This window comes from Peromyscus eremicus, chromosome 23 (assembly GCF_949786415.1).
Source record: "Peromyscus eremicus chromosome 23, PerEre_H2_v1, whole genome shotgun sequence".
NCBI lineage: Eukaryota > Metazoa > Chordata > Mammalia > Rodentia > Cricetidae > Peromyscus > Peromyscus eremicus.
Genome location: NC_081438.1, coordinates 32470156 through 32489821, shown reverse-complemented (window position 1 = coordinate 32489821; position 19666 = coordinate 32470156). Strand labels below are relative to the sequence as shown.

Below are 19666 nucleotides of genomic sequence, written 5' to 3'. Positions count from 1 at the left end.
GGTTCGGGATCCAGAAGTCCCGTGGCGACAGATGAGGCCACGTGGTGGAAGCAGATCTCCCCTAAGTGGGCACCCCGATTTAGCATCCCAGAGGGCAGGCAGCGAGACGCGCCCCGCCCACCGCCCACGCATCCGAGCCTCTCCGCCAGGCCGGGCGCGGCGCTGCCAGGGTTAAGGCGCAGGCGTGTCCCCTGGGGTGGGGTGGGCCCGGCAGCCTTGCCGCGATCCTGGCGTCCCCTCGGATTGGGGCCCAACGCGCTCCCCCGCCGTTTTCTCCGCCGCGTGGCAACGTCGCCCCTTCGTCCTCCACTTAGCGGGCTGCGGAGACCGAGGTGCCAGGACACCGCCCGGAGGGGAGCTCGTCCGGCCGCGCAGACGCCCCGCGGGCTCCGGGGAGGGACTTGGCCTGCTTTCTGGCTTCCACTCGCCGGGGAGGAGCCGCGCGGCTGCAGCTGGCGGCGCGCGGAGCTTCGGGGACGCAGGCGACCAGGCCGAGAGCCGCGCGCTCAAAGCCGGAGCCCGCGCTGCCTGCGGGTTCCCTGCCGGGCCTCCCGGGCTCCCGGCTCAGCGCGGAGGAGGCGCGGCGACACCGCGGGGCGCGGCCGAGGGGAGGAGAGAGCTGAGCGCGGGCGAGCGCCGGGCCGGCCGGGCCTCGCGGGGCCGCGGCTCCGCCAATCTGCGGGCGCTGACGCGGGGGGCGGCTCCGCGGCGCTCGGATATCAGCGGGCCGCGCGCGGGGCGCCTGGAGCTCCGCCGTGCGGGCGCTGCGCTCCGGGTCTGCCCGCTGCACCTGCCAGATCGCGGCTGCGCCCTGCGCGCCCCCTCGCGCTCCCCTTCTCGCCCCAGTCTCTCCAGCCCGGCCTCCTAGCTGCAGCTTAACACCGCGGAGGAGCCGCCTTGTCACTCGCCCAGAACCCGGAATGGCCCAGCGGGAGCACTACACTCTGGATCGGATCTGTCGCGCCCCAGCCGGCATGAACAGCCGCGTCTTCTGCCTACACGCCCAATGAGTGTAGTCGCCGTCCCGGAGACCCTCGTCCGCTGCTGCTGTGTTCCCTGTCATCACTGCCACCGACGAGGGCTGCTGGCCGACCCCCGAGATGGCCTGGATAGCCGGTGCTTTGGTGGCGGGTGTCCTCCCCGACGTCCGAGTCTGGGGACAGCCCCGGAGCTGGTAGCTGTTCATACGCCGAATGGACCTTGACCTGCGAGTCGTTGCCGGCTTGCTGCCAAGCTGAGGGGCGCCGGTGGAGCGCGCGTCCGGAACCCCCCGAGCCCGCTGGCCTGCGCGGCCATGAAGATGATCCTGGTGCGCAGGTTTCGTGTGCTCATTCTGGTGGTGTTCCTACTGGCTTGCGCTTTGCACATTGCTGTTGACCTGCTACCCAAGCTGGACCGGCGCGCCGCGCGATCCTCCGGGGAGCCTGGCTGCTCCTGCGCTCAGCCAGCGGCAGAGGCAGCTGGCCCAGGCTGGGCCCAGGCGAGGAGCCGCCCGGGGGAGTCCGCCGGTGGCGACGCAGGCTGGCCCAACAAACATACACTGCGCATCCTGCAAGACTTCAGCTCAGATCCAGCCTCTAACCTAACCTCCCACTCCTTGGAGAAGCTGCCTCCTGCAGCGGAGCCGGTTGATCACGCTCCACGGGGTCCGGAGCCCGGCTCCCCGCCACCCCGTGACCCTGCGCACCGGCCGCTGCTTCGAGACCCTGGGCCCCGGCCACGGGTGCCGCCCCCTGGCCCCAGCGGGGACGGATCGCTCTTGGCCAAGTTGTTTGAGCACCCACTCTACCAGGGGGCTGTACCTCCTCTGACAGAGGACGACGTCCTGTTTAATGTGAACAGCGACATCAGGTTTAACCCCAAGGCAGCGGCAGAGAATCCTGACTGGTGAGCAGAGAGTGGGAGGCTGGGGTGGGGTTGGCGCACCCGACCCTGCCGGGAATAAAGACACCCCCTAGAAAGCCATTTCACAGGCCAAGCATTTTGTGTACCGTTGGGGACCCTTAGAGGAGGCTGAGTAGGGACGCCTGGTGGGCGGGGCAGATGCGCCTCTTGCTCTGGGTCCTGCCTTTGTCTCCACAATGATTTCCTAGGGAGAAGGGCTGATGGGGTTTGGGAGGCCCCCAGTACCCTGGTGTGGGAAGCTGGCGGCCCACCAGGAGCTAGGAGAGCACAGTGCTCCACCTACAAGGAAGCATGGTGGCCAGCCCTGGCGATGGCTGAGGAAGCAGATGAATGAATATGTTGGGAGAGCCAGCCAGGGAGAGTGGGAGCCGCCTTCCCCTGGGAAGGGCTGGGCTGCTGGCTCTGAGACCGATGGGTGAGCTGTTCGGGGTGGACACCTCCAGAAGGCCTGAATGTACCTAATAAGTCTTTTAAATCCAGTCACTGGGGACAAAAGCAGCTGAGAAGAGATGTTGGCTGTGTGGAGGCCTCCTGGCGAGGGTGTGAACCGGGGCCACCCTGACTGGAAGGAAGCCGAGCAATCCTGGAGTTATCTTCCAAGCTGCCCAGCTTTGTGCCCACCCCCACCCCCACAGCTGCACAGATCCAAATAAGCCCGGCAGAGTGAAATATTAACCACCAGCTGGCTAGAGCAAATAACCTGCAAAGGTTCCCGGGCAGCAGAGAGGGAGAGAGAGAGAGAGAGAGAGAGAGAGAGAGAGAGAGAGAGAGAGAGAGAGAGAGGGAGGTCCAAAACAGCCTCAGAAATCCTTTCTCCCCCTGGAATGTGACCAGGCCCTGTGCCTTTTGCCTGCTGCACATGTGAGCTGTTTGGTGGCTTTGGGGGCTTTGCTGGCCAGAAACCATCCAGCAGAGGCAGCTCAGAGAGTGGTCAGGGTGTGGCTTCTTGGAGGACCCCAGTCCTCCTTCTGTTTCTAGTGTAGGACAGACTGGAGTCGAAGGATCCTCACCTGTCAGTAGAAGCAGAACTAAAGTGGCCCCTCTTCCCTTCCAGCCCAGCAGGCTCCCAGAGGGTCCGTTCTTCCTCCAGACAATCCCATGGCCGGAGAAGACAGGCAGCAGGTCTTCCCTCTGAACCTGGGCTGAACTGACTGATTCCTTCATCCAGCTCTCCCCACCTAGGGCTGCACTCATTAAAATCCCATTCAGCCCCTTGCATCATCCCTGCCCCTGGTCTTTGGAACAAAGGCAGAAAGCTGGGGAGGTTTCTGGCTGGCTGGGTGTGCCTACGACTTCCAGGCTGTCTGGCCCCAGGAAAAGCTGACAGTCCCCTTCCCACACACTCCCAGGTGACATCATTCGTGTGGGGGCACTTTTGGTGACCCCAGGGCCGAGGTATCGGGAGAGCGCTGACACTCTGGGTCTAGGCCGGTGGTAGTTAGGGTTGTCTGTGGCGTCTCTAGAGGGTAAATAGGAATTACAGGCCTTAAGGTGTGTTATTAGGTGGTGGAACCGCAGCCAGGGAAGAAAGTGCAGACGTAGCAGTGTAAAAGCAGCTCTTAGTGAACCTGTACTTTGAACCCAAAGTCGCAAGCCCTGACCCTCAGGCCAGCTCCCCAACATCCTTCAGCCTTTTACCTCTCTTTTGACACTTGACTGTGGCCTGCCTTTGTCCCTTGCAGGCCACATGAAGGTGCTGAAGGAGCAGAATTCTTGCCCACCGGTGAGGCAGCCGTGGAGTTCTATCCTAACTGGCTCAAATTCCACATCGGCATCAACCGGTATGAGCTGTACTCCAGACACAACCCGGCCATTGATGCCTTATTGCAGGACCTCGGCTCTCAGAAGATCACGAGCGTCGGTAGGTAGCTACCTGCTTGCCCTTGGTGCAAGTGTACCTTGGCGGACGAACACCAGGGCTGTGTGAAGCTGGCTTCCTATGCGGGTCACTGGCAAAGGAGCCACACCTTCTAGAGGTGTCTAGATGGCCACCTTGTTGATGCAGGAGCCAGATGGATACCTCAGGGCTCATTGCTGGCAAGTGAGGGTAACCACTTTGACCCCTAATAGGGTTATATACACAGACATATAGGCCCTCCCTCCTCTGTAAAAGAACGCCCTGGTGACCCGTGGTGGCTGCGGCACCTCCTTCCAGCACCTATGCACGAGCCATCTTTGTCCCTCCTGTTAGGGGCAGCTAGATTGCATGGCTCAGCCAGGGTCTGAGGTTCTGAGCCTGCTCCCTTCAGAACTCAGCAGGGGCTTGGGGAATCTCACCAGGTCAGGGAGGAACCAAGGTGGAGCCTAGGTATCCTGGATGGAGCAGTTTAAAGGGAACATCTCCAGGGCATTGTGATCTAATGAGCCAAAAAAAAAAAAAAAAATCCAGTTTTAAATTTCAGGAAAATAGCACATAAGGGGCAGTTTCTGAGCAGGTTTGGGGGTTGTTATCAGGTTGTGAGTGATTGATAGTCACTGTGGCTTGAGAGGTGACCTAGGACAGGCTGAAGGCTGGGGCTGTGTATAGGGTGGCCCTGGTGTGCCCAGCTGCACGTGCTTGGGTAGCCTGCCATGTGTCTTGAAAGCAGATCTGCTAACAGGCTCCCTCCAGTTATGGGCTTTGGTCCAATTGCTGACATGGAGCAGTTAGAAGCTGCCTGCCTACGGCAACTACCTCTTTAGAGGTGTCTGGGCCTCTGCTGATCCGGGTGTGTGCTGGGCTCTTGCCTGGTGAAAGAGCCGGGACCCACAGTTCCCCCAGGGTTTGGCCAGCTTACCTAGTGAGCTAGTGGTATTCCATGCCCCCTCCTCCCACCACAGGGATCTGAGTGCACCCCCACCTGACCCTGCCATGCCCCTTATGGAGTCCAGAGGTTTTGGGATAAATGAGGAATAGTCCTTGTTAACACGGGGACTTTGTTATAAAGAAGACATAATCCATGCCCCTTTCTCTTTGGAGTATTATAATATGACTGTTAAAGAAATACCCAAGCTGGCCATAAAGGTAAAGCCTGTCATCTAGCTATTCAGGAGGCTGAGACAGGAAAATCCAAAGCCCAAGACCAGCCTGGGTAACTTAACAAGACCCTTTCTTAAAATAGTAACTTAAAAGAGGACTGGGGATGCAGCTTGGTAGTAGGGGCTCAGCAGTACAGCACTTGCCTAGAATCCCCCAGTGAGGGGCTGGGGTGTGGCTCAATGGTAGAGCACCTGCCTAGAATCCCGCAGTGAGGGGCTGGGGTGTGGCTTAGTGGTAGAGCACCTGCCTAGAATCCCCCAGTGAGGGGCTGGGGTGTGGCTCAGTGGTAGAGCACCTGCCTAGAATCCCCCAATGAGAAGCTGGGGGTGTGGCTCAGTGGTAGAGCCCTGCCTAGAATCCCCCAGTGAGAGGCTGGGGCATGACTCAGTGGGAGAGCAATATCCTAGCCAGTGGAAGGACCTAGTGGTGAGACTGGCTTTCAGAAGTACTGTTGCCTCAGTGGACCATTCAGTAGAGGAGTGAGGAGCATGTACTACAATGACCTTGAAGATGGTGATATCCTTAGGTATGTGCAAAAAACAAGCCTAGGAGTCTTGAATGCTAAATGACCCCCACAGCTGGCCAGCCCCTTGTGGGTGCTTCAATTTCTTATTCCCTTCCCTCACTGATACCTGCTCTGTGCAAAGGTGAGGGGCTCTATCCCAGCATCTTAGAGATCAGGGAGACTGGGGTTCCAGGGCCTCACCAGTAGCTGTGCTCCCTCAAGGACCTTTGTCCATCTTCATGTGTCTGATTTCCTCGGGAAGGATGGTGGAGGTAGGACTCTGACTTCACAGTGGGGTGAGCAGCTCTGTTGCTGATGGAGGAGCAGCCTAGACTCAGCCTGGGCTTTGGTTTGGTTGGGCATCCTGGAGTCAGTCAGTATCCTTTTGGCCCAAGGGATACTTGAGTAGATCCTACACTGATGTCCTGGAACACAATGGCTGAGGTGGTTTTCATCCATTCCCATCGTGGACATGCTGGGTCCTTCATTCTTCAGGTACCCAGCAGCTATTGGAAGGTAGATCAGTGGAGATGGCCATCACCCAGGCAGACAAAGGACACTGCCTGCCCCCAGAGTGTTGAGGGATCCCAGCTGTACCAATCACTAGTCACAGTGACTTTAGCTAAAGAGCCACCAGGCAGAAAAACCTGATCCAGCCTGAATGTATCTGGGGGTGATTAAGTGAGTTTGAGATCATTGTAAAAGATGGCTTTTTCCCCAAGGTGAAGTCACAGGTGCTTCATGGCTGGGAGTAGTGCTTCCTTTCTGGATCCACAAATCCTGCTGCCCAGAAGGTTCAGATATGTGGCATCTGCCCCCCAAGTGGAGCCGGCTTCAGTGTGTAAATATGAGTCAGAGGCAAGAGCAGAACTGGACAGCACCTACCTGGTATGGATCTCTAGGTGGCAACCATGTTTCAGGGCACACCAAGCCTCTTGGCCTAGAATTGGGTGTCAAACAGACACCAATGTCTTCTCAGGGCTGCAGGGTTTACACCTGCAGAAGTGGGCCTGGCCTAGACATCTTGCTCTGTCGGAAGTAGCCTGAAATGGCTGTCCGTGGCCACAGCATAATGCCCTGGAGATTGCACACTGTCCTGGAGACTGCCTGCTGGCGGCAACTCCCTGACGCTCTGGCCAGCCTGACTCATCTTGAGCTGCCCCAAAGGTTGTCATGGGTGTAAAGGTCCAGCCAAAGTTTTGAGTGGACACCTGGCTCCTTGAGGCACAGCCCCTCCTGGGCATTCATTAGAGCATAACCACTGGGTAGGCGACAAGCTGGGTGCCCGTAAATAGGATTTGCTTCTGCCCGGGGCCTGGTGCTGCTGTGACCTAAAGTAAAGGAGAGCCTCCAAAGGCTAGTCTTGCCTTCCAACTTCCTCCCGCTACTACGGAAACCGAGGCTCCAGAGAAGGGAGATTTGCTTGTGGGTGGTATCCCCTTGCTTCTGACTCAGGGTTCCCTGTGGCCCACCAGTGACAACTTTATTGTTTGTATTTTTAAGTTTGTGTATGCGTAGGTGAGCATGTACGAGTACCTGTGTTGTTTGTGTTTATTAGCGTCTGTGCACATGCGTGTAGAGGTGTGCGTACACGTTTGTGGGTGTATATGCACAAACGTGCCCATGGTGTGAAGGCCTGAAGTTGGCAGTAGGCATTTTCAATTATTTTTCATTCTTGTCAAGGCGGGGTCACTCCCTGAATCTGGAGTTTTCCAGCTCTGACTAGCCTAGCTAGCCAGCTTGCTCCGGGGATTCCCTGTCTGCCTCATTAGGGCTGGGATTACAGGCAGCCACCACATCTGTACAGCTTTTACTTGGGTTCTGGGCTTCCAAACTCTGGTGTGTATGCTTGCTCAGCAAGCACATTATCCACAGAGCCATCCCCCAGCCCCAGAAGTGATGACTTTAATCTTCAAGTTGTTCATCTCACTATGAAATATGGAGCCGGGAAGTAACTGTTGTGATGGGAAACGGTGCCAGGGGGGTTCCACACCCTCTTGGAATGGTTCCATTAAGTCTCGCCTGTTTAGAACCTCTTGCTCCTTTTCGCGAGGCTCTGTGTGGCCCACAGCGCAGCTGGCCAAGGCCAATAGAGATTTATTTATAGCCAGGCTCCAGGCTGCCTGGTAACAGGCCACTGCTGCCTTTAAAGAAAGAGGCTCCCCACACATCCACCTCTGCTCAGCTGGAAGTCAGGCCCGCCACGCCTTCGGCTGGGACCGGTGATAATCAAATCGCTGTTGTGTACAATTACAAATGCAAACGCTCTACACTTGAAATCGCTTGAAGGAGAAGTCTCCCTGGAAGTGGAGGGTCCGGGTGGCCTCCGGCCTGAGCAAAGATCTCTAAGGTGGCTCCATCTAGGTCAGATCAAGGCCCGTGGATTCGAGAACAAGGCAGAACAAAAGAAAACGACTCCACAGGACTCAGTCCTTGTCATTAATTGATCTGCCCGAGGGAAAGAATGGATGGAGATGGAATCTGGGAGAATTGGCTGTGAGCTTCAAGGAACAAAGGGCCTATGACGGTGGTGTCCCTGGAAATACTGCCTGTGAAGGGGGTGGGGGAGGGTGTCTCATCCCTGTCTGATGCAACAGAGCTACAGCTCTCAAGAGACAGTATCGGCCACAACAGGGTCACAGGTCCTTGCCTCTGACTCAGGGCATGCGTGAGGGGTGGGGAGTGGGAGAGTGACTGCAGGTCACAGACCTCAGTGGTAGAGGGACCTCCTGAAATAGCAAGGACCCCAAGATCAAGTGCACCTGGGAGGCAGTGAACAGCTATCCGTTGCTCAGTGCCACAGGACAGAAGGACAAGAGCAAGGATGTTCTCCAGTGGGGACTTGGGTTGCCCCATCCCACCTCGCCTCTCCCCATTTTCTCCTTGTGCAGCCTGGAAGCTGCAGGGATTGAGCCAAGAGATTTCCGCAGGACAGAGCAAGCTCCATCCGGGCGTTTCTGGGGTTTCTTGTGACTGCCACTCTCAAAATAAAAGTGAGCTGCCTGAGAGACAGCATGACATAGTGACACCAGGGTGGAGGCTACAGAAGCTGCCCCACGTGGGTCTGGTCTGAGCCAGTGTTAGGCTTGAAGCCGAAAGCCTCTCAACAGGCCAGGAGCTTGAAGACCCGGCTGCAGCCACAGTTAGCGCCTGCTCCCTCAGCTGGTCCAGCTCCTCTGCCTGCAGTGCTGCCTTCAGGGAATCTGCCACTGGCCACCATGTAAATGTGCCCCATGCCGTTTCCTCAAGTCAAAGACTGGCAGGTGGAGAGGGACTCAGTGGGTGCCCAGCATCTGAACCGTGGTCATGCCTCTTCAGTTCAGGGACATGTGAGACAAGCTGGGAAAAGCTGAGTGGTACATTCTCCGAATGTGAGTCTTCCCTAGGGAGGCCTTCACTTACAATGCAAACACCTGCCTCCATTAATCTTCTAGAACAGTCTCCCCTCTGTCTCTTAAAAGGCAGCAAGGGGTGTGTGTGAAAATAGTCACGCTACTGCCTGACTAACCCCAAACAGAATCACCGATCCCCTCGCCCAGATGAGACAACAAGGTCAGGTCCAGCAGTGGTGACAGTCCCCAAGGGCCACCAATCGGTATCTCAAGTGTGACCCACTGGTCTTTGTTGGTTTGTTTGGAGATAGAGTCTTTTGTATCCCAGGGTGACCTCAGACTTGCTGGAAGTTCAGGATGACCTTGAAGTCCTAAGCCTCCTGCCTTCGCCTCCCCAGTGCTCAGGAGAGAACCCAGGACATGTTAGGCAAGCACTTTACCAAACTAAGCTGCGTCCTCAGTCCCCAATAGGTCTTTTAAAAAAATCAGATTAGTTTATATAAAATGTGGTCTCAGTCCACTGGAAACCACACAGTGCCCTGTTAAGAGGTGTCCAGTGGCTCTCAAGCCTGGAGCGTGGGTCTCACTTTCTCACAGAGCTACCTCTGCCCCAGTAAGGAGGGGGAGCTTTCCTCTAAACATGACCTTCCGTCTGTCTCCATGAGGAAAATCCATGCTATCTACCGGCGCTGCCAACTCCTGGCCCCTCGACCCTGACCACCCATTTCTGGCCCATCTCCTTAGTGCCCAGTGGGAGCAGCCTAGCACACGATCTGGTGGGTGTTTGTGTCTGTTGCCCACCTAGACAGACACCCTGAGCCTTTGCCGTTACACAAAGCAGTCTGTGTCAGATATGTGGGGTCTGGGTTCCAAGCAGACTGTCCCCAGTTAGCTTCAGACAGCTCGCAGTGCTAAGGGGTAGGCTGAGTCAGGACAGAGCCTTCCGGTTTGTACCTCTGTCACCTCAGGGCTCTGTGTTCTAAAGTTCTGGTTGCCTCCTTGGGAGTGGGGGGAACTGGCCATATACCATGTCGGGGCGACAGGCAGGCAGATGGGACCCCCTTAGGAAAAGATTGACAAGACTGGGGTGTGGCTCAGTGGTTAGAGCGCTTGGCTAGCGTGTGCACAGTCCTGGGGTCCATACCCAGCACTGCATAAACAGCACTGAGGACATGGAGGCAAGAGGGTCAGGAGGCCAAGGTCGTCCTCAGCTGTACAGCAAGTTTGAGGTGAGCTTCAGTTACAATGAGAGCCTATTCAAAGCAAGGCAAGCTGGCGGCAGGGGAGGGGTGGGGGCAGACCAGGCTGGCCAGGTTAGCACAATATTTCGCTCTTTGAAAGCCAGGATTACAAACCTGAAAAAGAGTCTGGTGCCCAGGAAGGAGCCGTTAAGCCCAGGAGTCTCTGTTATTAGGTGCAAATGGGACACGCACCAAGACTTAATGGTGCCACAAACTTTTTAATCACCTCCTTCTTTTTCACTTTGCCGGAAATGCAGTGGATGTTCAGTGTGCAAATTTAGAAAGCACAGATAAGGAAAAGACAGAAAATTAAAATCCCCTGCCAGTCTCCCAAGGGAGAGGTGCAGGCTTGCTGCTGGTCTGTGTCTCAGGGCTGAAAAAAAAAATCCATGTGTCCCTGTCTTCAGGGGGAGAATGAGGTTCCTGGAGCATGAATGTTTCATAAGCTGCCTGCTTACTCGCCAAACCGTAAGCGTTCATGTGTCACTCAGAAGGAAGGCGGGGTGGTAGCCACACATCTGGTGGGGTCACCACCAACCACCTGCCCCGAGTGCTGTGCTTGCATCCTGAGTTTGAAGGAAGCGTGAGATGTGTGGTGGCCTGAGAAGGGCACACGCTCACACCGGCTACTCTGACCTGGTGGAGCCCCAGATCAGTCTTAAGTCTCCGATGCAGCCCATCATACACAGCAAGCAGCCACGTAGGTGGCCATCTAGGCCCAGCAAGGTCCCCCGCTATACCAGCTGAGGGGCTGTTCCCACTGTCTAGGTGAGTCCAGGCCACGGCTGTTCTTTGAGCCCGATCCTCTCCACAACTCATGTGACTTTCCCCGAGGGGGTATGAACAAATGCCTACTCTCCCTAGATAGGGCACTAATGACAGGACCAAGTCTGGCTTAGTGATCCAATGAGTGTATTTGGGTAACTTTGTACGGATGACCCAAAGGCAGCTGTACCACATGACCACCATGGCGTGGGCGAGACTCAGGAGAACTGCATCCCTGGAGCCCCCCTGTATGACCCACGGGCAGCTTGGCCTGAGGGAGGGTCTTCTCTCCCCATCAACTGTTACTGCTTATATTAACTAGAACTTCCCAAGCCTTTTACGTTTCATTTACTTGCTAAATCTTAATGAGCCTCCCACAAAGAGTAATCTTTTTTGGTTGGTTGGTTGGTTTTGGGTGAGGTTTGTTTGTTTGTTTGTTTGTTTTGTTTTTGTTTTGACACAGGGTCTCAGTATGTAGCCTTTGCTGGCCTCAAACTCACTGTGTAAACCAGGCTGGCCTCAGACTCATAGAGGTTCACCTGCCTCAACCTCCTAAGTGCTAGGATTAAAGGCTTGTGCAACCACATCCAGCCAGGAAGAGGTGTTTTAATTTGGAGGAAATAGCTACACAAGGATAAGCAAGCATCCATGGCCCCATTTTACAGAAGGGGAAACTGAGGCTGGAAAAGTGAAGATTCCTTCCAGGATGCTCAGCCTGGGGAAGCTAAGCAGACTTTAGTGTCTAGATCAGAGTGGACCACCACAGTCATTCTTCCACTGAAGTTTTGTCTTTTCTTTCTTGGAGGCAAGGTCTTACTATTTAGCCCTGGCTAGCCTGGAACTCACTGTGCAGACCAGACTGGCCTGGAATCATAGAGATCCCCCTGTCTCTGCCTCCCAAGTACTCAGATTAAAGATGTGTGCCACCATGCCCAGCTCCACCAAACCTTCAGACTTACTGTTCTGTGGCATCCTCACACGTACATACACCTGTGAGCCTTCCCTGACCCTGGTGTCATCAGCCACAGTCCTCTGCCAGTCCTCCTGTACCTGGGAACCAGATGTCGAGGGCAAGTCCCCAGTTGTCCTCACCACCACCTATCTTCAGCCTTCTTTGGGGGACTCTAGATACCCCTGTACAGCCTTCCCATCCTTGGCCTGCCTCAGCCCCCCCACCAGGACCTATGTCTGCACTTTTGTGGCCAGCCCTATGCGCCCCTAGGAGCGGCTGTCATGGTGACCTCAGGCCCCGGCACGTGCCTGCATTTCTTCCTACACCAAGGAATCCAAAGTTATCTCACCCTTTGTAACTTCCTGTCTACCCACATGTCCAATGCAGGCTTCTGTTACATCTGTAACGTGATCCCTTGCCCCGGGCCTGCCATGGATACAGGATGCCTCTATACACAGCGGGCCTGCTCCTATTTGCATGAGCTTGCCACATTGTGCATTGTGATGGCCCCTTTGTGTCCCTGTGCCTTGAGCAACCTAGGGGCATTTGCCATGGCTGACCTAGAATAGAAAAGCCCCCATGGCTTTTTCTATCTCTTTCATCAGCAAAAGGGAAATCCAAGGTTAGGGGAAGAAAGGTCATGTTGGAAATCCATCTGCTTTCTGACATGGTGAGGTACCAGAACAATGTGCCTTCTGGAACCTTCTGAAGCTTTCCTATCCCTCCATGTCCTGATGATGTAGGAGCTTCTAACCTAAAGATACTTGGGGGTCTCTTCAGAGTGACCACTCAGACTTCACTAAATCCTAGTAGCTTGCCTGTGCCTAGGCAAGCAGTGGTGAGTGTGTGTGTGTGTGTGTGTGTGTGTGTGTGTGTGTGTGTGTGGATGTAGGTGGGTATTTTAAGGGTAAGTATGGGGATGTTTATGTAAGAGTGGGGGTGTGGGATGTTTGTGGGTATGGAGGTGTTGTTTGTGGGGCATAGGGTGTGTGTAGGTGTGTTTGTGAAGTATGCATTTATGTGGAGGTGTGCATGTGTGTGTCTGCACTCCTGGACTGGCAGGCAAGTGCACCTGCCCACCCCCTGGGCCCTTTGCCAGTTCACACTATGGAGTTTGCTTGGACTCCCCTGCTGCATCAGGAGGGGCTCCAGCTGGCAGGGGAGCATCATTGCTGCAATGCCTCACTTCTCAGGCACAATGGGCACCCCCAGCCACATGAGGAAGATCCAGCTGACGGGTAGTTAGAGCCTTTATCTGGCTCTGCTGTCTGGGGGCAGCTGGGGGCCTAAGGCAGCCACTGAGTCACCCTGTTTGTTCTTCCCTCCCTCCTGCAGCCATGAAGTCAGGGGGCACACAGCTGAAGCTCATCATGACCTTCCAGAATTATGGGCAGGCGCTATTCAAACCCATGAAGTAAGTGCCTGACACCAGGGCGGGCGTGAGGCCGGGCCACAGTGTGCAAGCATAAGGCCGGGTGGGGGAGGCAACATTTATCTGGGGGTGAACTTGCTGTGATGGCTAAGTGAGTAGCCAGGCTGTTTGCACCCTCCTGGTCCCTCTCCGGCCTGACACCATCATTACACACCTGGGGATGGTTGTCCATCTTGTTCTGGGAAGGTGAATGCTTGCATTTAATGAGGGGCTGGCAATGTGGGACTGTAAGAGACCCCTGCAGGGGAGACTGCATTTTTCTAACATGCTCAGAGGCTGTGGGGGACTCCACACAGGGCCGATGGTGCCATCCAGAGCTCTGCAGGTGGTATGGCCTATTTCTCACTCAGCCTGCTGTCCAATCCAGGTGGCAGTGGGGCACCGTAAGTCATCTGTGGGGAGCCTGTGCATTATAAAACTTCATCCTGGGGAGATGGCTTAATCAGTAAAGGGCTTGCCACAAGAGCGTAAGACCTGAGTTTGATCTGTAGCACACATGTTAAAAGCCAGGCATGGTGTGGCCTGCCTATAATCCAGCCCTGGGGTGGCTGAGGCAGGGCCATACCTGGCACTCACTGGCCAGTCAGTCTAACTGAATTGGTGAGCTCCGGGTCCAGTGACAGACCCTGCCTCAAAATATAAGGCTGAGAGTATGCATGTGCGCACAACTTCATCCTAACATGAAGTAGTACTGGAGTGGGCTCTCTGCCCCACAGAATGTCACAGAAGAGGTAGACATCTCATCACCAGCATCAGTGAGGGAGTGCTGTGGAACACCTGTCCACTCAGGACACTCAGGCGTTACCAGAGCGTGCGTCTCATTGCCACAGCTGGCTCCCCTGCTTGGCCCGAGGTTTTGCGTTTTTGCAGCAGGCAGGCTCTGGCATTGTTCTTTAAACACACGGTTTGCAGCCACAGAGGCCAAGGAGGACACGCATGTCGTGGGAGTGAGGCTTCAGTTCAACTGGCTGCGGGGTGCAGGTCCCCAGGGGCAGCCCAGCTGTGTTGGCCGACCAGGTCTCAGCTATCTGCTCTGAATTTTCTACAGATCTGGCTTTCCCTCCTGTTTAATCCTCAAATTGGAAAAAAAAAAAATGCTGAGTACTCTGGAAGCAGGGAAGGCACTTTGCTGTTCCTGTTGGTCCTACGTCTCCAGGCAGACCAGCATGGGCTCAGGGGGGATAGTGGGCCTCCCTGGCTTCCCAAGGAGGACAGGCAGCCTGTTTCATATACAGGCCTTCAGGAGCACCACCCACTCCCACAGGCAAAGGAAAACTTGGTCATAGGGCTTAAACCAGGAGACAGTGAGGCCTATGCTGCTGCCTGTGAGGTGGAGTGGCCAAGGGTGCCACGTGGCTTTGCGGCTGAGAGTACAGCATTTCTTTCCCTCTTCATGCAAGAAAATGTCACACGAGCATCTGTCCTGTGCAGGGAGTGATGTCAGCTTGGCATGAGAAGAGCCATGAGCTGGACGCCACCACTCAGGGTCAGTGTACACAGTCAAGCATTGGGTGTCCCTGCCCTTTAGGAGCAAGCAGAAGGTCTCTGCATAGCCTGGAGCCTGTGTAGTCATCCCAGGGTGTCCTAGAGGGCCAGATGCCAGGGAGAATGGCATGACTTCCTGTAGTCTCTCAAGGGGGCTTTAGTGGAGACAGAATCTCACTGTATCCCACACTGGCCTCAAACTCAGCAGTCCTCTGACCTCAGACCTCTCAGAGTGCTGGCATTACAGGATGAACCTCCACATGTTGCTTAAAGGAGGCTTGCTCCCTCCCCTGTCTCTCCCTGCCTTCCTCCCACCCTGCTCCCTTTCTCATTCTCCTTCACATGTGCTTTGTAGCTGAGGATAATCCTCAACTTCCTATCCTCCTGTCTCCACATCCACAGTTCTAGGATTACAGGCATGTGCCACCACACCCTGTATATGGAGGGTGGAAGGAACCCAGGGCATTGTTCATGCTAAGCAAGCACTCTACCAACTGAGCCACATTCTCAGGCTATTTTAAGGCTGGTTTCTGGTTTTTTGCAAGGAGAGTGTCATGAGAACCTGCCTGTATAGAGGCTAGGGCCAGGCCAGGTGACAAATGGATCAGGACAGCCTGCTGCTGGCCAAGATCGGGGACAGTAAATGAAAATGACAGCATATGCATCTCCTTTTCAGCCAGGTTCTGCGAGCCTAGGCTCCGGGAGGCAGGTTTGTGCTTCCTGTCTGAGAAGTGTATCTTCAAGCCTGGCCGAAATTTACAGACACGTCCAGAGCTGTCCAGAGAGGCTCCCCAAGGCCCAGAGTTTCAGGACAGCAAGCCCTGGAGATCCAGATGGCCACATCAGTGGAGATAGGGGTGGTTCTGGATTCTGGTTTGTGTCCTGTCTCTGTGTGAGTAGCTGGAGGGTAAGGTATGTCCAGCTGTGGACAGCTGCAACCATAGCCATTCCCAGGCTCTTGAATAGCCTGTGTCCCATGAAGAGGGCGGGAAAATGGAGCTCTGCACTCAAGGTTTTTATGTTTTGTTTCGTCCCCACAAAGGAGTCTAAAGACAGGCTGTTCGTAACTACATACAGAGAGCCTGGGGTGCTGAGATGTCCAGAGCCCTATAAGGAGCCCCCAACCTGGTGGGCACCACCCTATCCCTGAGTGGTCACATAAGGGGCTAAATGGAACCCCCTTGGGAATCCCACCTCTCCTTGGAGGGCTTCTAGGGCTGTGATTGGAATAGGGGAAAGTAGTGTGTGGCCTGGATAGGGTGGGAGGTACCAGCCAGGTCAGGGTGTTGCCAGGGAAACAGGTTAAGGAAACGAAGACTCAGAAAGGAAAAGGGTATGTTTAAGGCTGGCCAGAGACAGAGCCTGAGGCCAGCCTGGACTTTGTCTTCAAAATGGGCATGGGGCAGGTGGTTGTGGGTGGGGTCCCCATGCCAGCAGGTGGCACAGTTTGCTGTAAACTTCTCACACTGTCTGTCTGTCTGGGTCATTTTGCTGTCCCTCCATGGACCAGGTCCAGAAATTTCTGGGCACCTGAGACTCATTGACTCCAGTCCTCTTGCCAGTGACTGATGACCCTGATGACCTTGGGCAGGGGCCCAGGACCTGACACTGGTGCCCATTTCGTCCCTGCTCCTCTGAGGCTATGGAATGATGTGGTTCTTGGCAATGGCCTTAAAGAGTCGAAACCCATGACAGGGAATGGGGAGATAGCTCAGTCCGTAAGGTGTTCGCCGCGCGAATATGAGGATCTAAGTTGGATCTCTAGAACCCGTGTGAAAAAGCCAGGTGTGGTGGTGCACGCTCGTCATCCCAGCACTGGGGAAGTAGAGTCAGGAGGATCGCCAGGATGGGCTGTCGCGCAGTGTCAGGAGTTATGTATTTTAGCAGACACTAAAAGACACATACATACCTTGCAGGCATAGTGGATCACAGCTGTGATCCAGAACTTTGAAAGCTGAAGCAGGAGGATTGCCATGAGTTTCAGGGCTAGTCTGGAATACAGAGTGAGTCTCTGTTGGAGGAGGGGGAGAAAAGGTAAGGGGAGAGGAGGAAGAAGAAGGATGGGAAGGAGGAAAGGAGGGACTTGGAGGAGGAGGAAGAGGGAAGAGGAGGGAGGGAGGAGGAACCCACAACCAGCACTGCAGCTCGTGGTGGAGGGGGGCCTTCCTGCTTTACGGCAGTGGTTCTCAACCATCCTCACGTGCTCCGGCCCTTTCATACAGCTCCTCATGAGGTGGTGACCTCAACCATACAATTATTGTCATTGCCGCTTCATCGCTGTAGTTTCGCTAATGTTATGGGTCATAATGTAAATATCTGTGTTTTCTGATAGTCTTAGGCAACCCCCGTGAAAGGGTCGTTCAACTCCCCCCGCCAAAGGTGTTGTGACCCACAGGTTGAGAACCATTGCTTTAAAGTATTTAAGGTTTTTGTTGTTGTTGTTGTTGTTGTTGTTGTTGTTGTTGTTAGTTAAAAAGTGGCCTTCCTGGCACCAAATGCACACCACACCTTCCAAAACCATTTGCTTGAGTACCGTAGCTTCTGGTACTGAGTGACCTGTGTATCCCTGACCACTAGTTTTTATTGTTCTAAGAGGAAACTCCTTAAAAATCTAGCCGTCTCTCCCCACCCCTCCCCCAGCACCCGACAACCACTAATCTCCTGTCTCGCTGTGTGGATTTGCTTATTCTGGGTTTTCATGGGCATGGATCGAGCGGTGCGTGGTGCCTTCTGTCTGGCCTACAGTGATGTAGTCCTTTCTGAATTCACCCATGCTGGGACATGTGGTAATGCTTCCCATCCTTTTTATTGATGAGTAATATTTCATTGTGTGGATGGGCCCCGCCCTGTTTATCCATCCATCCGCTGGTGGGCATGGATTGTTCTCGTGGTCTGTAATGGATAATGCTGCCTTGAACCTTTGGTCGCATGGACATGTTTCTTTAGGGGTTCATGTGGAGGGGGGTTGCATGCATGTGTATTGTGAGAAATTATTTCCCTGGAGAAAGATAAACAGTGTGGATACCCTCTTCTAACAACAAAACACAGTGCAGTTTTACCAGAGTTCACCTGCGGAACCAGTAGGTTTACTGGGCTTGCAGGGCGTGGGTGAGGGAACCATGGCTACCACACCTAAAATTCTTCACCCAGCGTGGACGGGGGCTTATCCAGAGTTGCACAAATAGAGCACCTCTCCCCTACTTCAGTTAACCTCCCCAGTCCTACAGACAGTGATTCTCAACCTGTGGGTCATGACCCCTTTGGGGGGGTCACATATCAGATATCCTGCACATCGGATATTTACATTATGACGCATAACAGCAGCAAAATTATAGTTATGAAGTCGCAACAAAAATAATTTCATGGTTGGGGGTCAGCACAGCACGAGGAGACGTATTCAAGGGTCACAGCATTTGGAAGGTTGAGAACCACTACTACACACTCCAGTACCTCACAGGCCCCGATGGCCACATGAAATTAGGGCAGAACTGCATAAAATGTCTGGGAGGAGGAGCTGGAACCTCAGTTGAGGCCCCACGGCCTTCCAAGACTACTCCTTCCCCAAGGGAACACCAATAGGTCTGCTCATAACGGCCTCTTGCAGCAGACAGTGCTGATCCAGGGAACCCCATTTTATAACAACAAGTACAGTGCAAGTACGTTGGCCAGAGGACAACCTGGGATGTGGTCTTAGAAACACCATCAGCCTCCTTTGAGACAGGGTCTCTCACTGACCTAGAACTTACTAGAAGGGCTAGCCAGAAAGCCCAAGCGATCCGTCTGCTTCCACCTCCCCAGCACTGGGATTACCATCATGGGCCACCACACCTGACATTGCCACATGGATTCTGAGCACCAGACTCAGTTCTTCATGCTTTCAAGGCAATTATTTTACCACCTTGGCCATGCTCATGTTTGGGGTCTCTTAGGCACAAGCCTTGGAAGGCTACTGGGTCTCTCAGCATTCTCATTTGTTTACATCTAGTTTCCACGGTAGCTGTGCCACTTTATAACCCCACCAGCACAGCCCAGGGTGTCAGCTTCCCCAGTCTCCACCAGCACATCTGTCTTTGATGGCAGCTGTCCTCATGGGTGTGAAGTGGGACTTCACAGTGGCTTTGGCTTGCATTTCCCTGATGGCCAAGGACACCAGAGTCTTCTCATGAGCTCGTTGCTCATCTCTATGTCTTTTTTGGAGATACACCAGTTCAGCACTCCTGCAATCTTTTTGGCTGGTTACTTGTCTCTTGTTATCAAAGGGTTAAAAAACTCTTATTACATAAATGGTATCCTTTGAGGCTATGAGTTTTTAGGGTGTCCACTTTATTCATTTTTGCTATTTGTGGGTTTGGTGAGCTATTTAAACTTTAATATAATTGTGTGTGTGTGTGTCAGAGAAACCATGAGGCCTCACTGGGACTCAGTTTATCATCTGTCCACAAAGCCTTGTAAGATATAAAGCCCGAGAGCTTATCCCAAGTCTGCCTTTGGGAGTTGGCCTAGGATATGCCCTGGATGCATCGCCAGAAGCTGCTTACAGGAGCAGAGCTCAGCAGGGTGGAGTCAGCTGCAGGCCTCAACAGTACAAATACCAAGTTGTTTCTTGGAAAAGAACCTTCCAGGCATGCCTGAGGCTGCCCCTGATGCAACTTGACCGTCTCGTGGCAGAAATACTCATCTAGCAGCGGCAGGTACTTCCAGAGGTTCTGGGTTGGGTCTGGCACAGACATGATTCAAGGTCCAGGCTCGTGGAAAAGCCACAGGGCTGTGATTCCCAGATGCAGGTCACTTGGGTGCTGAGTAGGGGATGAGCTAGTGTGTGTGTCTAGCCCACCATGGCAGCTGTGGTTAGTACTTATGCAGTCATGCACAGAATGCACTGGAGAAAGAGCACCTGTGAAGCAGGCAGATGGACCGGCAGGCTTCCCTGAGGAGGGTCAGGAGGGTCAGGGCTAGAAGGAAAGACAGCCCTGCAGGAACACTCAGCTGGAAGCAGCCTTCAAGGAGGCCACGAGAGTGTGAAGGTCAAG

The 19666-nt window shown here is 54.5% G+C and overlaps 1 protein-coding gene across 1 annotated transcript in view; it reads left to right on the top strand.

Annotated features, from left to right (window-relative positions):
• The first annotated feature begins 781 nt into the window (after positions 1–781).
• Fam20c (FAM20C golgi associated secretory pathway kinase) overlaps positions 782–19666 on the top strand; it is a 55022-nt gene continuing 36137 nt past the window's right edge. The window contains exons 1-3 of the mRNA XM_059249568.1: positions 782–1887; positions 3588–3766; positions 13055–13133. Coding sequence (XP_059105551.1) covers positions 1295–1887; positions 3588–3766; positions 13055–13133 — 851 coding nt within the window. The 5' untranslated portion in view covers positions 782–1294. The remainder of the gene's footprint in view (positions 1888–3587; positions 3767–13054; positions 13134–19666) is intronic.